The 18,921-nt window shown below is 50.6% G+C and overlaps 1 protein-coding gene, 1 pseudogene and 2 gene segments (V, D, J or C); all 4 read right to left on the reverse strand.

Annotated features, from left to right (window-relative positions):
* Nucleotides 1-9,371, reverse strand: part of LOC122693636 — a 209,797-nt gene extending 200,426 nt beyond the window's left edge. The window contains 2 exon segments of the V gene segment in view: nt 8,817-9,119; nt 9,228-9,371. Coding sequence covers nt 8,817-9,119; nt 9,228-9,282 — 358 coding nt within the window.
* Nucleotides 1-18,921, reverse strand: part of LOC122693629 — a 463,707-nt gene that overhangs the window by 202,170 nt on the left and 242,616 nt on the right.
* The window catches only part of LOC122693633, a 415,920-nt pseudogene that overhangs the window by 195,819 nt on the left and 201,180 nt on the right, over nt 1-18,921 (reverse strand). The gene's annotated exons all lie outside the window — the stretch shown is intronic.
* LOC122693634 (immunoglobulin lambda-1 light chain-like) overlaps nt 1-18,921 on the reverse strand; it is a 473,571-nt gene that overhangs the window by 190,552 nt on the left and 264,098 nt on the right. The gene's annotated exons all lie outside the window — the stretch shown is intronic.

An 18,921-nucleotide genomic window follows, 5' to 3' on the forward strand; every position in this document is an offset into this window, starting at 1 on the left:
ATGTATCATGATAAAAAAAGTATTTATAGAAAAACATTGTGTTAGAGAGTAGTAACATCCTGATTTTTCTAAACATTTTGGACATATTGAGTTAAATACTACACTCCCACATAAAAAAATAAAACATAATTTAAAGCTACTTGGTAGGTGTTTCTTAAGTTTGCTTTTTTTTCTGGCTTACATCCCAGATATGGAGAAAGTGTGGACAATAATAACTGGGCAATAAATAATTTTTCTCCTCAGAAATTTTTTTTAGATATCTCTTACAATATATTGTAATTTTTAGTGCAAAGAGTTCCACTTTTACTCAGATTTATCCTTAAGTGTTTTAAATTTATCATATTACAGATGGTGTTACTTTTATTTTTAGAAACCTAGGTCCAATACTCGTCTACAGAATATAATGAATTTCTGCATGTTTGCTTTTATATCGCAAAACCCCAAGTGAAACACACAGAAGCACGTCTTAGTGACCACTTGACCCTGAGCTGAACCTGGCATGAATCCACCTCTTCCATGCCCTTCCACCCTCTCCGCTGAGAGGTTTTTATCTCTGATTAAGAAAAGTTTTGACAAAGCCAACGAATGTTCAAATAACTGCACAACTGCACTGATTTCACATGCCAGCAAAGCAATGCTCTAAAGTCTCCAAGATAGGCTTCAACAGTACAAAAGCTGAGAACTTCCAGATGCTCAAGCTGGATATAGAAAAGGCAGAGGAAGCAGAAATCAAATGGCAGACATCCGCTGGATCATAGAAAAAGCAAGAGAGTTCCAGAAAAACTCCTTCTGCTTCACTGACTTCTCTAAACCCTTTGACTGTGTGGATCACAACAAACTGTGGAAAATTCTGAAAGAGATGTGAATACCAGACAACCTTACCTGCCTGCTGAGAAACCTATATGCAGGTCAGGAAGCAAAAGTTAGAATGGGACATGGACAAAATGGGACATGGTACCAAACTGGGAAATGACTATGTCAAGGCTGTATATTGTCCCCTTGCTTATGTAACTTATGTGCAGAGTCCATCATGCAAAATGCCGGGCTGGATGTAGCACAAGCTGGAATCAGGATTGCAGGAGAAATATCAATAACCTGAGATATGCAGATGACACCAGCCTTACGGCAGAAAGCGAAGAGCAACTAAAGACCCTCTTAATGAAAATGAAAGAGGAGAATGAAAAAGCTGGCTTAAAACTTAACATTAAAGAAACGAAGAACATGCCATTCAGTCCCATCACCTCAAGGCAAATAGATGGGGAAACAAGGGAAACAGTGACTTTATTTTCTTGGGCTCCAAAATCACTGCAGATGGTGACTCCAGTCATGAAATTAGGAGAGGCTTGCTCCTTGGAAGAAAAGCTATGACAAACCTAGGCAGCATATTAAAAAGCACAGACGTTAGTTTGCCAACAAAGGTCCATGTAGTAAAAGCTATGGTTCTTCCACTAGTCATGTACAGATGTGAGAGAGTTGGACCGTCAAGAAGGCTGAGTGCCAAAGAATTGATGCTTTTGAACTGTGGTGTTGGAGAAGACTCTTGAGAGTCCCCTGGACTGCAAAGAGATCAAACCAGTCAGTCCTAAAGAATCTCAATCCTGTATATTCATTGTAAGAACTGATGCTGAACCTGAAGCTCCAGTCCTTTGCCACCTGATGCAAAGAGATGACTCACTAGAAAAGACCCTGATGGTGGGAATGATTGAAGGCAGAAGGAAAAGGGGAGGAGAAAGAATGAGATGGCTGGATGGCATACTGACTAAATCCACATGAGTTTGAGCAAGATCCATCCAGGGACAGTGAAGGAAAGGGAGTCCTTGGCGGGGTCCCCAAAGTGTGCTGGACTTCCCCAGGCCTTCATTTTCCCCCAGCCCATGCCAGAGGAGGGGCTGCCATGCAAATGGCGGTCCACCCACGGCTAGCCCAACTGGCCCTGAGCCCTGATGTTGGAGCTGAGCTCAAAGCCCAGACTGAGCGGGAGGGAGGGGGCTTCACCCCAGGGAACCCCTGAGAGGAAGCACCTGCTGAGACTACACAGGTCCCTACTCAGGGGTCTCTGCAGTCAGAGAGGACACACTGCCGAGTGCCCCCCAGGAGCACAGGCCCCGCCCCCAGCCCAGGTCCCGGGGTGAGGGGTGCTCCCCGAGCAGCTGGGCAGGGACCCCAGGGCAGTCCCACAGCGCCCCCTGCAGGCCACAGTGCACAGCTTCGGTGTGGATCAAAGTTTTGGGATCCCTGGTGGTCCTCAGCTCACCTGGTCCGTGTCTCCTTTCACACATCCGTGGATGTATCTGCTTCCCACGTACGTATTCTTTTATGCTGAGCCTGATCCTATAATGTCGTCATTTCCAAAAGCAAGTCTTGGAAAGCTCAGTATATGTAACCACTGAAGGTTACAGTACCCTCCCTGCCGCCCCCCACCCCCCAGAGTGCATTCTAAAAAAGCTAACTGGCCCAGGTGTACATCAGTGCAGATGTCAGTGACAAGAGGGCAGGAAGGCGGTTTGAAGGACAGTTAGGGGTGTTTGTGGCAATGCTTTAGATAGAATTCTCCAGCAATAAGCACAATGACATATTTTAAACATGGAAAATCTGCAAACACTTAAAAAGTCAAGCCATGCTTTCAGAATTCTGATGGTTTTAGACTGATTTGTGAATATCTATTAGTTTGGCTGGTATAATGTTTACATTTCTTTAGTCATGAGTGAGAGTAATCTTCCCATAGTGGAGCTTTCTCTTGAGTGTGTCATATATATTTTCAGAACCTTGTCTTAGAGATCATCCAATTTGTTGCTTTCATGAGCAAAACTTTCTGCATGAGCATTCTCTTGATGAATGTTCTAGTTGAGTAGAATAATGGCCTTGTCTTGGATTGTAAATGGAGAAACCATCATTTCCTCAGCATATCATGTATGTATATTCACTTCAGTTGTGCAAATTCTGCACAATCATCTAGACCCATCTCTCTGTAAATGACCTGTAAGCATGATCAGTTACTGTCTCAGGCTCTTTCCTCAGATACCAGAGTAAAATCCTAAAAGTAGAGATTCATGGTTTGTGCGGTGGAAATTTTTAGGACTTAAGCCCTGGAGGCAGCATCTCAAGTAACCCCTAAAAGATTGCTCTGAGGAGGCAGGGGGTGGGGGTGGTGGAAATTCAAGTTATATAGAAGATTTATAACGAACAGCAGGTAGTCTGAACTAGGAAGGTTGTTTTTTTTTGTTTGTTTGTTTGTTTTTTTAATTAATGAAAACCATACATGTCAAGTCAAGGAATTTAGCACTTTTCTGTGTATGGGAAGATGCAAGAGTCTTTTGCTTTGATATACACGTCAGCTATCCGGAGTCAGCATCCTGTGATTTTTACATTCTGAGATTCCTCAGGGCTCACCCTAGGGAGTGGCTGCAGCATGATGGCTGCTAGATGGCAGACTTTCTTTCCTGAGTTCCCCCAAGGCTCACCAGCCACCTTCCATGGTGGGTGCAATTGCTGAAGACTGTGACGTCTTTTGTTAATGATGTGAAAGGAAGTGTTCCATTTCTCAATGGCTGTGTGTGTGAGTGTGTGTGTCAGAGAGAAACTGTGCCACAGGTGTCCTCAGGACACCTTCCTTCAAAGTCTACCTTGAGTCCTCGTGCCCATCCCAGTCTTCCCCTGCCTCACCCTGTCCTCTTGTGGCTCCTTCACATCTGAGGCTGAATCTGCAGGCAAACCAACCCTGGGAGCTTCTCTGTAAGGTCTCCAGGCTCTGGGCCTGGAGCTGAGGAATCCACAGGAAGCCATGTCCGTGGAGCCGGATTTCCTTCAGACAGAAGGAGGATTGGGGCAGACACCTCTGTCGGCAACTCCGTGGAGTGGAAGGTGGGTCATGTTTAGTGGAGAGAGCTGTCCCCTGTCTTCCCTGCAGGATCTGGAAGGATGGAGCCCAGCCCCACATCTGAGGGTCTGCAGGCCTACGAAGCCCAGGGTAGGAATCCATGTCCGTGGAGCAGGATTTCCTTCAGACAAAAGGAGGATTGGGGCAGACAACTCTCTCGGCAACTCCATGGAGCAGAGACAGGTTGTGTTGAGTGGACATGGCTGTCCCCTGCCTTCCCAGCAGGATCTGGAAGGATGGAGCCCAGCCCCACATCTGAGGGTCTGCAGGCCCACGAAGCCCAGGGCAGGCGGGCCACAGCCCCATCTTCCTGCACCCACACCAGAGCCGAGGGCACGGGCCCTGCTCTGTTAGGGTCCTTGCCGCAGCAGGATCCAGGGGTACCCTCAGAATGAACGGCGTTCCCGAATAGAGAGAGAGAGAGAGAGAGAGACCAGACCGGAGTGTGCAGCAGAGTCTGGCAGTTACTTTATTTTTCCCCGTAGCCTTTATACCCTAAGTTGGTACATTTCTAAGGGGCAGATAAGCACACAGACTTACTTTAACATTACATCAGCTTGTCCTTCACGAAACCAGGTGTTCTCTGTATATTTTTGTTTATGAGAGTCTTTTCCATAGATTTTTTTGTACATTATCTTTTGGTCTTGAGCTTAGCAGAAAACAGAAAAGTGCAGTCTCATGGTACAGCAGGTTGTAACATAGTAGAAATACCAATCCTATTAAACACAAACGTCAGTCTTTTTGCAGAAGTTCTCAGCTAAATTTATCTAAAAAGTTTAGCACACAAAGACCCTGCGGCTCCGGTGAATCAGCCTCTGTTTTAGAACTCTTAGTTAAAATTAACAATTATCTTATTGTTTTTACACTAGGGTGAAACTCTTATTTTTCTAAATCCTTAACTATAGTAAAGACAGTTTCTAATGTACAACCTCAGCACAATAACAGCAATCAAACATTGGTCCAATAACCACTTTTAGAATAATAATTTTTGTGTTCTCTAATAGGGCTTCCTAACCCCCTGACGTTCTCTGTGCCTATTAGGGCCTTTTTATGGTTAATCTCTATGTATAATATCTTTTGGCCTTCAGGCCTGTTGACATTTTATGGCTTGCACCTGGTGTAACGTTAAGCAACTTCAGTAGCCGACCCTGTCTTTTTTGTGGTTAACCTATTTTCTTTCTATTAGGCATCATCTCCATGGGAACTAGATAGGATTGCATTTTTACAGAACAGAAATGCAAAGGATTGCAAAAATAGCAGATATAGCACAAAACAGGCTCTTAGTCTAAAAGTTAACTACCTGCAGGAAGTCACCAGCTAATCTCTATCTAAACTATTTTCTATTAGGCACATTTGTGGCTATTTTATTTGTGGAGCCTTTCTCACCCCTCGGAAGGATCTATAGTTAATAGTTTCTTTTGTTAGCGTACTGTGCTTAGGATGTTTAGAACAATCATGAGCATTTTTGCAATGAGAGCACACATTTAGCAAACAAGCCAGAATGCCAGCAGAAGGGTTTGAATTGAAGCATTTCCTTCATCCCTGGCCCCTTCATAGGGTACCAGCGTCCAGGAGATTTATTAATCAGGGTTTTAAGTTGGTCTTTATTCAGTGAAAGAGGAGCAGGAGAACTTTCGGCAGGCAACACAAGAATCTGCAGCAGGGCAAACAAAGACAACAGCAGAAAGTGGGGAGGATACAGGGTGGGGTAGAGGCCGGGGCCAACCTGGAGGGTCCCTTGTGTCCTGAACGGCCTTGCGTGTCAGGTTTTTTCCTCATGACCTCGTCGTGGGTGGGATCTCCCACAATGGCTCCCGGCCCTGCTTAGGCCTGGTGTCTGCAGCTGGAGGACCAGCAGAGAGTGTCCACTCTGAATTTGGAAAAGACATCAGGAATGGGCCTTGGGGACCTGAGAAAGATGTTTCTGTGGTTGAGGAGTTTTTGGAAAATTCACAGACAGGGAACCTGGCAGAGAAGAAAGCCTGGCCTGTCCTGAGAGATGGAGCCAGGGCTTTCTCTGCTGACTCCTCAGGACTCACCTGCTGCAGGGTCTCTAAAGGGAAAAAACCCGTATCTTCCCCAGGCAGTTACTCAGAGACTGAGTGACCATGAGTTTGGGAAAATTCAGTCCTGATAGCAGCACCATAGAAATGAAGAGGGAGCCGGAGCCAGAGCCCATGTCAGTGTCTGAGCTGTGGACATGGCCCTACAGCCCGGGACCCACACTCTGGGGGACGAGAGGATGGAGACGAGGGGGAACACGGCTGTGCTGGAGCACTTCCGGGGCAGACAGAGCACTTCCTCTGGGGAACTGGCTCCCAGCGCTGAGGGAGGAACAGCTGAATTCCGTCCACACCTGTGAGGGCCTGCCCTGTCTCAGGTCACAGCCCTGTGTGTGTCCTCCCTGTACTCACAGAGATCTCTGTGCAGAGAAGCCTCCCTGGCAGATCCCTTCACAGAAGCTGCTCGCTGAAAAAAAGACTCAGAGCCAAGGTCTGTGGGCCCAGGGTTTTTTGTCTCGCTTCCCCGTCATCTGAACCACAGTGGGAATGATAGCTGCTCCCACTGCCTTGACATGCAGCACAGTAACAATCTCGTCTTCAGACTGAGCCCTCGTGGTGGTGAGGGCGGCTTTGTTCCCAGAGATGGAGCCGGAGTAGCGAGCAGGGACCCCAGACGGGTGGCTGTTTGTGCTGTAGATAAGCAGTCGGGAAGCCTGGCCTGGGTTCTGCTCTTGCCAGTTGGGGTCATTACTGGTGGTGACTGACCCAGAGCTCAGTCCACAGGTCAGGGTGACCGTCCCTCCTGGAGACACTGACAGTGCTGCTCCTGGACCACAGTCTGAGCATCCGCCCCTAAGAGCAACAAGAGAGAGACAGGGGTTGTTTGGAGACAAGGGCTCTAAGACCCTGCTTGGGAGTGCCCCAAGGATGCAGAGTCCCGGCCCCTGACCTGAGCAGTAAGTGAGGAGCCCGAGCAGAAGCATCATCCAGGCCATGGTGGGGACCCTCCCAGGACATGGCCTCCTCAGCCTCCTGGGCTGGAGGTGGGCTCCTGGGTCTTTTCCTGCCTCCCATCCCATCAGGAGGAGGAAGACCCTCATGCAAATCATTTCCTGCCTCTCCCTGCCCAAGTCACTTGATGTCCCCTTGGCGGGGCGGTTCTTGAAGGAGGCAGATGCTGGACCTCTCACATATCAGGGACAGTACCAGGAGGAGACCCTGAGTGATGGGGTGACAACCTTCCCCTAATCAGCCCCCACATCCTTCGTTTCTTGAACCTGAATCCTTCCCTGCAGATGTGAGGCTGAATATAACGGATGTGCTCCCATTCCTGCCCCAGCGATCCTGTTCACCCCAACACCATACTCCCCCGTGACTGTGAACCTCTCCTCCCTTCCCGTGGAATCACTTCCTGCTCCTTGTGAGGATCCGTGGGTGGCTCTTCCTCCAGCAGGAAACTCAAAATGGAACCAGAGAGTCACATGTGATCTGTGGGGGGACAGGGTCTCCCCACACACAGGCTGTGAAACCACTGCTGGTCACGACCATCCAGGGCATCAGGGCTGCGTGGTTGACACCCACACCATCACCAGGTGTAGGGGCTTAGCTATCCTGGGCTCTGAGAACCACCAATAAATTGGGGTAGCTTCAATATATCTGCACTTTTTAGAAGAAAATTATATCGAGATTCTTTCAAAATATTAGATGAAAATAATAGAAAAACACATGACTCATGATCAGAACTTAAAATGATACTGTTGGTGTGAACATCATGAAGTGTTCTAAATTCCCTTTCCCCTACATGGTCTTACGTGGAGCAGAAGGACTAGGAAGAGCAGCTAAGGGGCTTTAGGGTGAAAGCTTGTTCAGTAAGTTGTGATGTACAGCCACAACATACTCGTTCTCAGCGTGTGAAATGAAACAGGATTTGAAGTCCATTTCAGAGCTGCTGGTACAGTGTCTGCTGCAAACAACATGCTGATAATTGTGTTCCTTTCTCAGTATCTGTGACTGAGGTCCGATTCCGTCAGCCAAAGATCCGCACTGCTTGATCTGGAGCCTATTAAGCAAAAGTCCTCTGGTACAATGGAAAACATGTAATTTCGTGTGCATGGAAGTTGAAGATAAGGAGGATTTAAGGCTTAAAGGAAAAGGGAGGATTGGAAGGAATAATCCCACATACTGTAAACTGTGCATCTCAGTGAAGTTTGGGCCCACAGCCCAGCCTGCCTGCTGTGCAGACCCTGCACGTGCGTGTGAAAGGGCAGTGACCGGAGCAGGACACCGGCGTGGGGACATGCAGCACTCGCAGATCCCATGTGCCCGCTGAGGCTGCGATTTCAGGGTGGGCAGCCCCCTCCCCAGGGGTCTGAAGTCACCTGTGAGCCTGAGAGGCTGTCCCAGGAGAGGTAGCAGCAGCATGGGCCTCAGCTGAGCCCAGTGATGGCCAAGGAGCCTGAACTCCAGCCTTGAGACCAAGGAACCAAGCAGGGACTCCTGAGCGTCCACTACTAGCATTAGACAGGAGGAGAGCCTTTGGGACCAGGACGTAAACTGGACACTCAGATGTGTCCCGACTCAGACACCGCTGGACTCCACTTCTCTGGTTCTGACCTGACTTGCCGGAACTCTGTCCCCAGGGCATCTGCCCCTGGGATCTAGGGATTTCTGCTCAGTTTGAAAAATCAGATAGTATGTGGTTACCAAGGAAAAGCCCGGGACGGGGAGTGGGGTGGGGGAGCTGCCGAATGAAGGAGATCTGAACAGATTTCCTGGAGCAAGTTCCCGGCGTGGGGCTCAGATCCCACTTTTAGACCAAACAAACCAAACATTTTGCTACTTTGGCAGAGGATGGTTCAGCCCCGGGAAGCCCATGACTTGGGGGAGAGCAGGTTTTTGTCTCACTTCCCCCCTGGCCTGGAGCACTGTGCCATTACTGCTACCACTGTCATAAGATGCACAGTAATAATCACCCTCGTCCTCAGCCTGGAGCGAACTGATGGTCAGGGTGGCTGTGTTCCCAGACCTGGAGCCGGAGAATCGGTCGGGGACCCCCGAGACTCGACTGGTTGCATCATAGATGAGGGTTCTGGGGGCCGATCCTGGGAGCTGTTGGTACCAGCCCACATAATTACCATAACCAACATTGCTGCTGCTTCCAGAGCAGGTGATGCTGACCCTCTGGCCCGGAGACCCAGACACGGAGGACGGCTGAGTCAGTACAGTCTGGGCCCAGGATCCTGGAAGGGAGAGAGAGAGAGATGGTGACTCGGGGGTCCATCACGAGAGCAGGGAGCAGGGCCCGTGAGTCTTCCCAAGACCCTTCCCCTGTCCCCCCATCCAGTCACCTGTGCAGAGAGCGACCAGGGTGAGGAGAAGAGGGCACCAGGCCATGGTGGACATGGTCAGGGCGTCCTGCCTTCTGTGGCCCCACAGCTGAGCAGAGCGTCCCCACACCGCTCCTTCCCCTCTTCATACTCTGACAGGGGGAGGGGCCTTTCATGCAAATGACCGTCCTCCCCCCAACTCCCACAATGCTCTGATGACCTCCGGGACCTGGGTCAGCTTCCTGTGCCTGAGGGAGGCCAGTTGTGGTCAGACGTGGGGTTGCGTGGAGCTTGGGGGTGGGAGGTCACAGCGGGAACCCTGAGCAGAAAAAACCAGGAAGGACCAGGGGACTGGTCTCTGCTCTCACAGGTCCAGACACTCAGGAAAGGCCTCCGATCGCCCCCTGGTGTCCTGGCACAAACACATCCTGACCTGGGGATCAGAGCTCTTAAGAGGCAACTTTCCCCAAAGTGGTTTTGAAATTACACCCTTCAGGCTGTGTCTGGTTGGGAAACAACAGCCAACTGTACCTTACCCTGTAGTGCATGTGAGTGTTACACAGTGGATGTGTGACTTTGAGATTTTAAATGAACCAAAATGTGTTCATGGGTTAGTAAAAGTCTAAGGTCATCACTTAAAATAGATGCCTAAATTTAACTGAAGAAGATGCTGTTGTTAAATCATTAAGTTGTGTCCAACTCTGGCTCTGTTTTAATTTTGCATTGCCATGGTACTGTTTCTAAAACATAATTTTCCTTTTAGCCTGTGTTCTTTAAACAAGACAATTTTAAAGACTTTCTGACACGTATGGCATCTCCACTGAGGGATTTTTACGTCGTAGCGGGACGTTCTATAACAGGACAGACTGAGTTATCAGAGCCATGGGTGGGTCTCAGATCTGAGATGAGGGACAGGACACGACACGGCAGGTCATTGTTCTCAGGACACTCAGACGTGACCATAGGGAGCAAAGCTGACTTAGACATGGTCCAGTAGGAGCAGCAGTGGTCGCCCCGGGGGCAGAGCCCCAGGAGAGCATCTGCGTTCCCAGCCGAGGGCCCCAACAGCGTCTCTGCTCACTGTGCATAAAATCAATCCCACAGCAGCTGAGCACAGGCACTCCTCAGCCAGGAATCATTTCCCAGGTCTCAGGACCAGGGTTTCTCTCCCCACCTGATTCCTCACTCGATGGCACACAGGACAGAGTGTGAGGTTTCAGGGGATAAATCAGCCACACGAGGGATTCAAAATCCCCTGGGACACAAGGGGAACCTGGGGAGGAGCCCGGAGGGGAAAGCTGGGGTCACACCTGAGAGCCAGAGCCCTGAGGCTTCTCGGGAAGGAAGGGTTAGAGAGGTTCAAGGAGGGGCCGAGGAAGTGAGTGTAAAGTTCAGGAAGATTTGGAAACATGTCCATGATCTTCTGATAGAGTGAACTGGGTCATCACCATGGAGGTCAACACTGTAGGTCTGTAGAAAGAGAGAGGCCCAGGATCGGGAGGAAAGTCATGCATGAGGGGAGCGGGAGGGCAGGCTCTTAGCAAAGAGATGAGGAGGAGCAGGAGCAGGCTGAGGAGAGCTGGAGGGGTGCAGGGGGTGGGCTCCGGGGGCTCCTCCCCTCCTCTGTTTCTGAGAAGAGGGTGGGGACTGATGACCACCTCACCCCTTCACCCTCCAAATCTGGGTGCTCGGCTCCATGTGCAGCATCACTCCCAGGAGGAGGCCTGGGGGCCGCGGCTCAGAGTTTGTCCCCTGAGAGGAAGGACCTGCTGTCACGCCCAACTCGGGCCACTGAGACCGGTGCAGGGCCAGGTCAAGAGACCACGTGGGTGTGTTGAGGTTTTGCCAGTTCTGAGCTGATAAACAGCGCCCCCTGGTGACGAACTCTGGAACATTCATGGTGTTGAAAGTGTGAGCAAGGTGCTGCTCAGTTGCTTGGTTCTCAATCCTGTCTGACCCTTGGGACCCCATGGACTGTCTCCCACCGGGCTCGTCTGTCCATGGGATTCTCCAGGCAAGAACACTGAAGTGGGTTACCGTTCCTTGCTCCAGAGGATCTCCCCAACCCAGGGATAGAACCCACATCTCTTATGTCTTTTGCATTGGTAGGCGGGTTCTTTACCCTTTGGGACACCTGGAAGGTGGGGCTGCCTTTTTTCCTGTCACCAAATACCTTAGCAATGAACAAATAAATGAGTTAAATAATAAATATTACATGTCTTTGATAGTATACAGAGAACTTTTTTATTTTCACCCATTGTATTTTCAGGTAATTCTGACTATCTTCTTCCCATGATTCTGTTTTTTCCCTTCCATTTATATCCTTTTCCTTTGGGCCCAAGAGTGTTTGTATCTGCTCATCAAACAGATTTGATGATATGTGTCTAAAAATATCTGTCACCTGATTTCATCATTTAAGGTTCACAGCATTGATGTCCATGCCGTCTCACTTCCCTTCAATATTTAGTTTCCTGGTTCTTGATGGAAGTGACAATTTTTACTGGATCCTGGACTGTGTGGAAATTACTTGAAGAAACTCTGAGTTCCATTTCCTTTGCCTTTAACAGGAGATCCTTCTGTGGCGGAAGGACAGGGATGTGCGTTCACTGCCCAGTGACCCAGCAAGGGCGGCACTGACCCCCCTGCTCTGGGCTGCTGACTCTGACCTGGGAACCGGGGGCAAGTGCTGTCAGCAGCTCCTTCATCCAGGGGTGTGTGACCACCCCTTGTGAGATGCTGCCCTGGGGAGGGGAGTCGAGCTGAGGGGGCAGCTGTGCTGCAGTCAGGGGACACTCAGTCCCCTGGGTTCTGTGCTCTCAGGGACTCCAGGAAGGGAGGGGCAAACGCCTTGTCCTGGGAGCCCCATGGCTGTGGGGGAAGCAGAATTTTGTCTCTTTCCACTCTGGCCTGAAGCACTGAGGAAACTTTCAAGCCGTCAGCCCATGAGAAACATTAACAATCAGTGTCTTCCTCAGCCTGAACTGAAGTGGTCAGAGAGGCCGATTTGCCAGACTTGGAGCCAGAGAATCAATCTGCGGACCTGAGGGTCGTTGGCTGTTTTCATAGATCAGAGTTGTGGTGGACGATCCTGGGAGCTGTTGGTTCCAGCTGACATAATTACCCCCAGTGTTGCTCCTGCTTCCAGTACAAGAGATGGGGACCCTCTGTCCCAAAGTCCCGGACACGGAGGGCGGCTGAGTCAGCACAGTCTGGGCCCAGGATCCTGGAAGAGGGAGAGACAGAGATGGTGACTGTGGGCTTCAGGAAGGAGAGGAGGGAGAAGGGACATGCGTCTTCCCAGGACCCTTCCCCTGTTCCTCCATCCAGTCACCTGTGCAGAGAGCGACCAGGGTGCGGAGCAGAGGGGACCAGGCCATGGTGGACATGATCAGGGCGTCCTGCCGTCTGCGGCCCCACAGCTGAGCAGAGTGTCCCCACACAGCTCCTTCCCCTCTTCATACTCTGAGAGGGGAGTGTCCTTTCATGCAAATGAACCCCCTGCCCCAAACAATTTTCTGACCCCTTTCTGGGCCCTGGGTCAGGCCCCTGTGCCTGAGGGTGGCCAGTGACTTCACTGGGGCGAGGCTGTGGGGGACCCCGGGGTGGGAGGTCACACTGGGGGCCAGGAGCAGAGGCCACCAGGCAGCGCCAGGGTCCCAGCGCCCATCCCCCAACCACCCTCAGGATCGGTCCCCGCGCGCCCCCTGGTGTCCAGGCCGAGACACACATCCTGCGGCCTGGTGACCGGAGCCCTCGGGGCAGCTCCTGGCCCTGCTCTGTGCTCTGTCTCATTCTTGCCTTCTGGCCGGGCTTCCGTTCTGTGTCCCCTGTGACCTCAGGGCCGTCTGTGGGCTCCCCTCTGACCCTCAGGGTGAGTCTGTACACGGCGCCCTCACAGCTCAGGGTCAGGACTGAGGGGGCGTCGGGCACACGTATTCCTTTAAGTCAGGGTCAGGTCAGGACAGTGATGACCCCGTGGATGCAGCCTCCTGACTGTGCAGGACTCGGGTGCTTTCTCCTTCGTTAGAAATGAAGCAGTGCCTTACACACGCACACAGGCACACGCAGATTGCTTTGAGGTGCTTTCCCAGTGAACTATAAGCATTTTGCTTTTATACTCCGTGACCCCACTGTAGTAGTTCCTGGTCTCCTCTTTCCTATGTAGGTTAAATAAAGCATTTGCCATGTGTTCACTCCCTATTGGCTTGGGAATCAGAAGCTGCCTTCCTGAGTGAGGCTAACTCTGCTCCCAGCTCCCAGGATGCAGAAGAGAAGGTGACTGGGGGGGACCATCTGTGTCCAGGTGCCCGGATCATGATCACCCCCATCCTCATCTTTCATCCAAGGATAGGAGCCCACAGTCATCAAGGAACCTGAGTGACCATATCTGGAGCCAAAAGACCGATCCCGGATCCTGAGGGTTGGGGACCAGCAGGCATCATGGTCTGGGGTCTCTGGCTGGGACCTGTTGGTTCCCGGACACCTCACATCGCCAGCTCTGCTGCTCTTTCCAGGACTGGAGGACCTGAGCACTGAACTGGACAATGGGCCCGGCTGACGCAACGCAGACTGTGCTCAGGACTCTGTGCTCAGCAGGGAGGGGACAGGTGGCACGTCCCTGCTGCAGAGCCTGACTCTGAGCAGGCAGAGTGACCCTTGGGGCGTGTCAGGAACCAGCATCCTTCCTTTTGACATCTAAGGGCTCTGCCCCATCCCCTCTGCTCATACCCCCTCCTACTTCTCAAGGGAAAGCAGGTATAAGGAAGCAGCACTATAAATAATGAAGGGCTTGCACTACCCGGCTACTCACTGTTTCCCTGGAAGAAAATATTTCACTCCTGTTCAAATTTTCTTTTGTATTTCTACTGAAAGTTTATCGTTGCCATACAAATATGGTCAAAGTTTATGCTTTTAATTTTATGACTGGAAACAGATTAACACACACTTTGAACTACTTTTCAGTTCAGTTCGGTCGCTCAGTCCTGTCTGACTCTTTGCGACCCCATGAATCACAGCACGCCAGGCCTCCCTGTCCATCACCAACTCCCGGAGTTTACCCAAATCATGTCCATCGAGTTGGTGATGTCATCCAGCCATCTCATCCTCTGTCGTCCCCTTCTCCTCCTGCCCTCAATCTCTCCCAGCATCAGAGTCTCTTCCAGTGAGTCAGCTCTTCACATCAGGTGGCCAACGGATTGGAGTTTCAGCTTCAGCATCAGTCCTTCCAATGAACACCCAGGACTGATCTCCTTTAGGATGGACTGGTTGGATCTCCTTGCAGTTCAAGGGACTCTCAAGAGTCTTCTCCAACACCACAATTCGAAACCATCAATTCGTCTGCACTCAGCTTTCTTCACAGTCCAACTCTCACATCCATACATGACCACTGGAAAAACCATAGCCTTGAGTAGATGGACCTTTGTCAGCAAAGTAAGGTCTTTGTTTTTTAATATGCTATCTAGGCTGGTCATAACTTTCCTTCCAAGGAGTAAGCGTCTTTTAATTTCATGGCTGCAAGCACCATCTGTAGTGATTTTCGCTTATATAATTTTAAAATTCTGTAGTACATTTAATAATTGTGAACTTGAAGATTTTTGTATTCATTCTCATTGATTTTCAGCATAATTAATTCTCATATTAATTCTTCATTTCAAAATATTTTCACATATTTTTTAACTTCTATTATTGATTTGACAAACTTACATGGAAGTGAAGGTCTGGGAAAAACATTCCCCCACCCGGTGCGTGCATGACTCCACGTAACCCCACTAGACCAGGCTGTCAGCACCCCGTATGTTTCAGGGCATCTTCACTTTCTGGGACCAGCAAAAGCAGCTGTGGAGAAAATCTATGAGTGTGTGTGTGATTGGTGGGCGGTGGTCCTTGTTTTCTCTGTTCAGAGTTTACGGGTGCAGGTTCCATTTTAAGCCTTGGAAATGCCAGCTTGAATTTCAGGATCCCTGAAATCACGCTGAAACCCTCTTCTGTTAGAGCAGCACCCAAGTCATAATTCTCACCAACAGGTTGCGGGTCACAAAGGCACTCTTGGTGGAGAGGTGACCCCAGGTGCCCACTGCAGGGGAATGTCAGAACTCCCGCGCTCCTGGAGTTCAGGAACCTCTTGCTGCACCTCCCCTTCTCAGACATATCAGCTTATCTGGGACTAGAGGAGGATGGTTCCAGGACTGTTTTTTCCTCTACGTCTTTTCTCATAGTTTCTATTTCTTTGCTAGAACTTCCTCCCTTGTGCTTCATGGCAGGTGAAGACCGTGTTTGCAGGGAGAATTGTGATCCATTTGGGAATGATTGTTATCTTTTGATTATTGGAGTATAGCTGCTTTACAATGACACTCTGGTGTTGGAGAAGACTCTTGATAGTCCCTTGGACAGCAAGGAGAGCAGAGCAGTCAATCTTTAAGGAAATCAACCCTAAATACTCCTGAAAGGACAATGCTAAAGCTGAGGCTGCAATACTTTGGCCACCTATGCGAACAGCCGACTCATTGGATAAGACCTTGATGCTGGGAAAGACTGAGGGCAGGAGGAGATGGGGATGACAGAGGATGAGACGGTTGGATGGCATCACCGCCTCAATGGACTTGAACTTGGGCAAACACCAGGAGATGGTGAGGGACAGAAAGCCCGGGGTGTACAGTGCATGGGGTCACACAGAGTCAGACACGACTTTGTGACTGAAGAGCAGCAAGCTGCGTTCCACTGTTGTGCTCTGTTCAGTGACTGCATCTTAGTGACACTCAGTGTTTGGAACTAAAGCCTGGGGTATCTGCTCACTGTGTCTGTGGTTTCTCTTGCATGCTTGTCATTTTCAGCGCACAGACTTCTGGTCTTCCTCAGATTTGTCTTCAGTGTTTTATATTGATTGTCTCATACACGTTAGTGTTTTTATTTTTAGAAACTAGAGATTCATTACTGAACTACAAAATAGAATTCACTGCTGCAGGTTGACTTTTATGTCACAACATCCGAAGTGAAACACTCACAGAAGCCTGTCTTATTGACCCCTTGACCCTGAGATGGGACAGGCCTTGAAACCACCTCTTCTGGGCTCAACCAATATCTCCATCAAAAGGTGTTTATCTCTGAACGAGCTACCTTTGCCCCAGAAAACCTGCATTGAATAAGAGTATCTTAGCAATCTAAAAGCTGAATTGAAGCAAAAGATACACTATTATCAAATCTGCTGGTTGGAGGAAAATCTGGTTCTTGCCTAACATCTGACAATTGAAGTCACCCCCTGGACTAGACTTCCTCCGAGCCTCGAGCAGGAGTGAGTGGAGGAGGTGTTTGTGTCTCCTCCTCCCTGGTCTGGAGCACCCTGGAAGGGCACAGTCATAGTCATAGTCAGCCTCGTCCTCGGGCTGCAGCCCAGAGACGAGCAGGAGCCCTTTGTTGGCTGAGGCGTCTCTGGACTCCAGAACCTTGGTTCTTATCGGAGTCTGACTTGACCCTCAGGAGGTACCATGGAGAGCTCCCTGGCTTCTGCTGGAACCAAGTTACCGAGAAATCACCAATATTGCCCCCACTGCTCAGGGTGCAGGAGAGTCTTTCTGATGCTCCCGGTGACGCAGAGAGGGAGGCGGGCTGAGTCAGCACAGGCTGGGAGTCGGAGCCTGCAGACACAGACTCGGGGGCAGGAGCTGCAGGAAAGGCTCCCGGAGTCTGCGCCCGGGGGCTGATGCAGGCCGGGGACCGAGCCCCGGCCCGGGGCAGAGAGAGGAGCTCGAGCAGGAGAGGAGTCCAGGCCACGGAGCCCACAGGACCCTGGTCCCCACAGAGGGCTGGGCTGCCCCAGGCCTCCTGTCTCCCCCAGACTCTGAGAGGAGGGGCTGCGATGCAAATGGGGGTCCCCCCAGAGCCCACCCAGCCCCTCCCCGAACCCTGGTGCTGGATGGAGCTCAGCTCTCAGCCCAGACTCAGCGGGATGCAGGGCTTCCCCTTTAGGAGCCCCTGGAGGAAGCCCATCTGAGAACACACAGGTCCCCGCTCAGGGGACTCGGCACCCAGAGAGGACACACTGCTGTCCCTCGTCCTCCCCAACAGGGGGCACAGGCCCCGCCCCCCGCCCAGCTCCGGGAGTGAGTGGTGCTCCCTGGGCAGCTGCCAGGAACCCCAAGGCTGTCCCACTGGTTATATTTGGAAAATACAGTTTTAAGATCATACTCAAAAGAAGGGGGATAAAATGCATACTTTCCCAGGAAGGTACAACAGTGATTAGTACCTTCTAGGACTAATAGAGAAAATATTAAGTAAACTTATCAATTACCTTTAGCTCTTTGAGAAAGCAGTTAGACTGTTGTACACATGCCTGATGAATAAAGTGCATGAGGGAAAATTACAAAGCACTCTCATTAAATATTGATCCAGATACTCTTAGCAAACAGTTATCCAAGAAATACTAATATGAAATTAAGAAACTGGTGCTGCTATTGAATATCATTTTTTCAATATACAAGTTGTATTTTATAATACATTTTAAAATTAAATGTCACACCAATAATAGCAAGGAGCTCATGAAATAGAAGCAAATGATATATTTGTAAGCTGCTGATACTCACTTTCACAGGCACCTAACTCCTCCCAGGACGCCCGCGGGGCCCCGGCCCACAGCTGTTTCTAGTCCTCCACACAGACTCTCTCAGGAGCCACCTCCTCCTTGGAGACACCTCCCGACCTCTCACCTTCCAGCAGCCCCTCCTTGACGGAACTTTGGCCAAGAGCCCACGTGGACGAGGAGGAGGGACCCGAATCGGAACTGCGTGGGGACCGACCAGGGGCTCCAGGGCCACGGGCCTCACAGGGATGAGCTCCCCTTCAGGGAGGACAGTTTTCCCAGCGCCCTCAGTGGTTTCCCACTGTCTGGTCAAGCGCGCCCTGTGGGCCTCTGCACTGCGCCCCCTGCTGGCCGCGGTCACCTCCTCCAGCTCCTGGGATGCCCCGGCCCCCGTGAGGAGCGGCTCACTGTGCAGCAGGCATTGCTGATAGTGCCCCCAGGAGAGTGGGCTGAGGGGCCTTTCTCGGTGCTCCCTGGGCACAGGGATGCTTTCACCCTGGGACTCTCATCTCCATGGAAACCAACCATATTCCAACTTGCATCTTTGTTACCTGTGGTTCCCCCATCTCAGCCCTGCCTGCTGTGCAGACCTTGTACGTGAGTGTGAAATGTCAGCGACGGGGAACAGAAGGAATAACTCATGTGGTATCCTGTGTGCAGGCTGTGGTGAGCTCCAGTTCGGTTCAGAGGAGCCTGGACAAAGCTGTGATGGGTCATTGGGGATGTGAGGGAGGAGTCACGTGATCTCCCTGCAGAGACTGAAGAGTCCTGAGGTCAAAGGTCGGGACATATGCCAACTTCAGAAGACGGGGGATGGTGGCTGGTGGTGAACCTGGTGAATGGCCACTGAAGGCTGAAGATGTGGACACTCTGAGCTTGTGACTCCAGCTCTCCCAAATAAAACAGAAAAGTCACGTGCAATAATATCCCCTTATACAGCCCGAAATCCCTTTTTTACTAAGTTTTGTTGCCTGTGGAGGTGCGAATGTTTCTCTATAGACTCAGATCCACTCAAGTGACACTGACCACGTACATTGGCTCCTTGTGCAGATCCCAGCTGTGCCACTGACATGACTATGTTTGACCCTCTGCACTGCACTCAGCGGGGTCCGTGGGAGCCCTGTCTGGTCTCGTGAGGCAGTA

This window comes from Cervus elaphus, chromosome 5 (genome assembly GCF_910594005.1).
Source record: "Cervus elaphus chromosome 5, mCerEla1.1, whole genome shotgun sequence".
Classification (NCBI taxonomy): domain Eukaryota; kingdom Metazoa; phylum Chordata; class Mammalia; order Artiodactyla; family Cervidae; genus Cervus; species Cervus elaphus.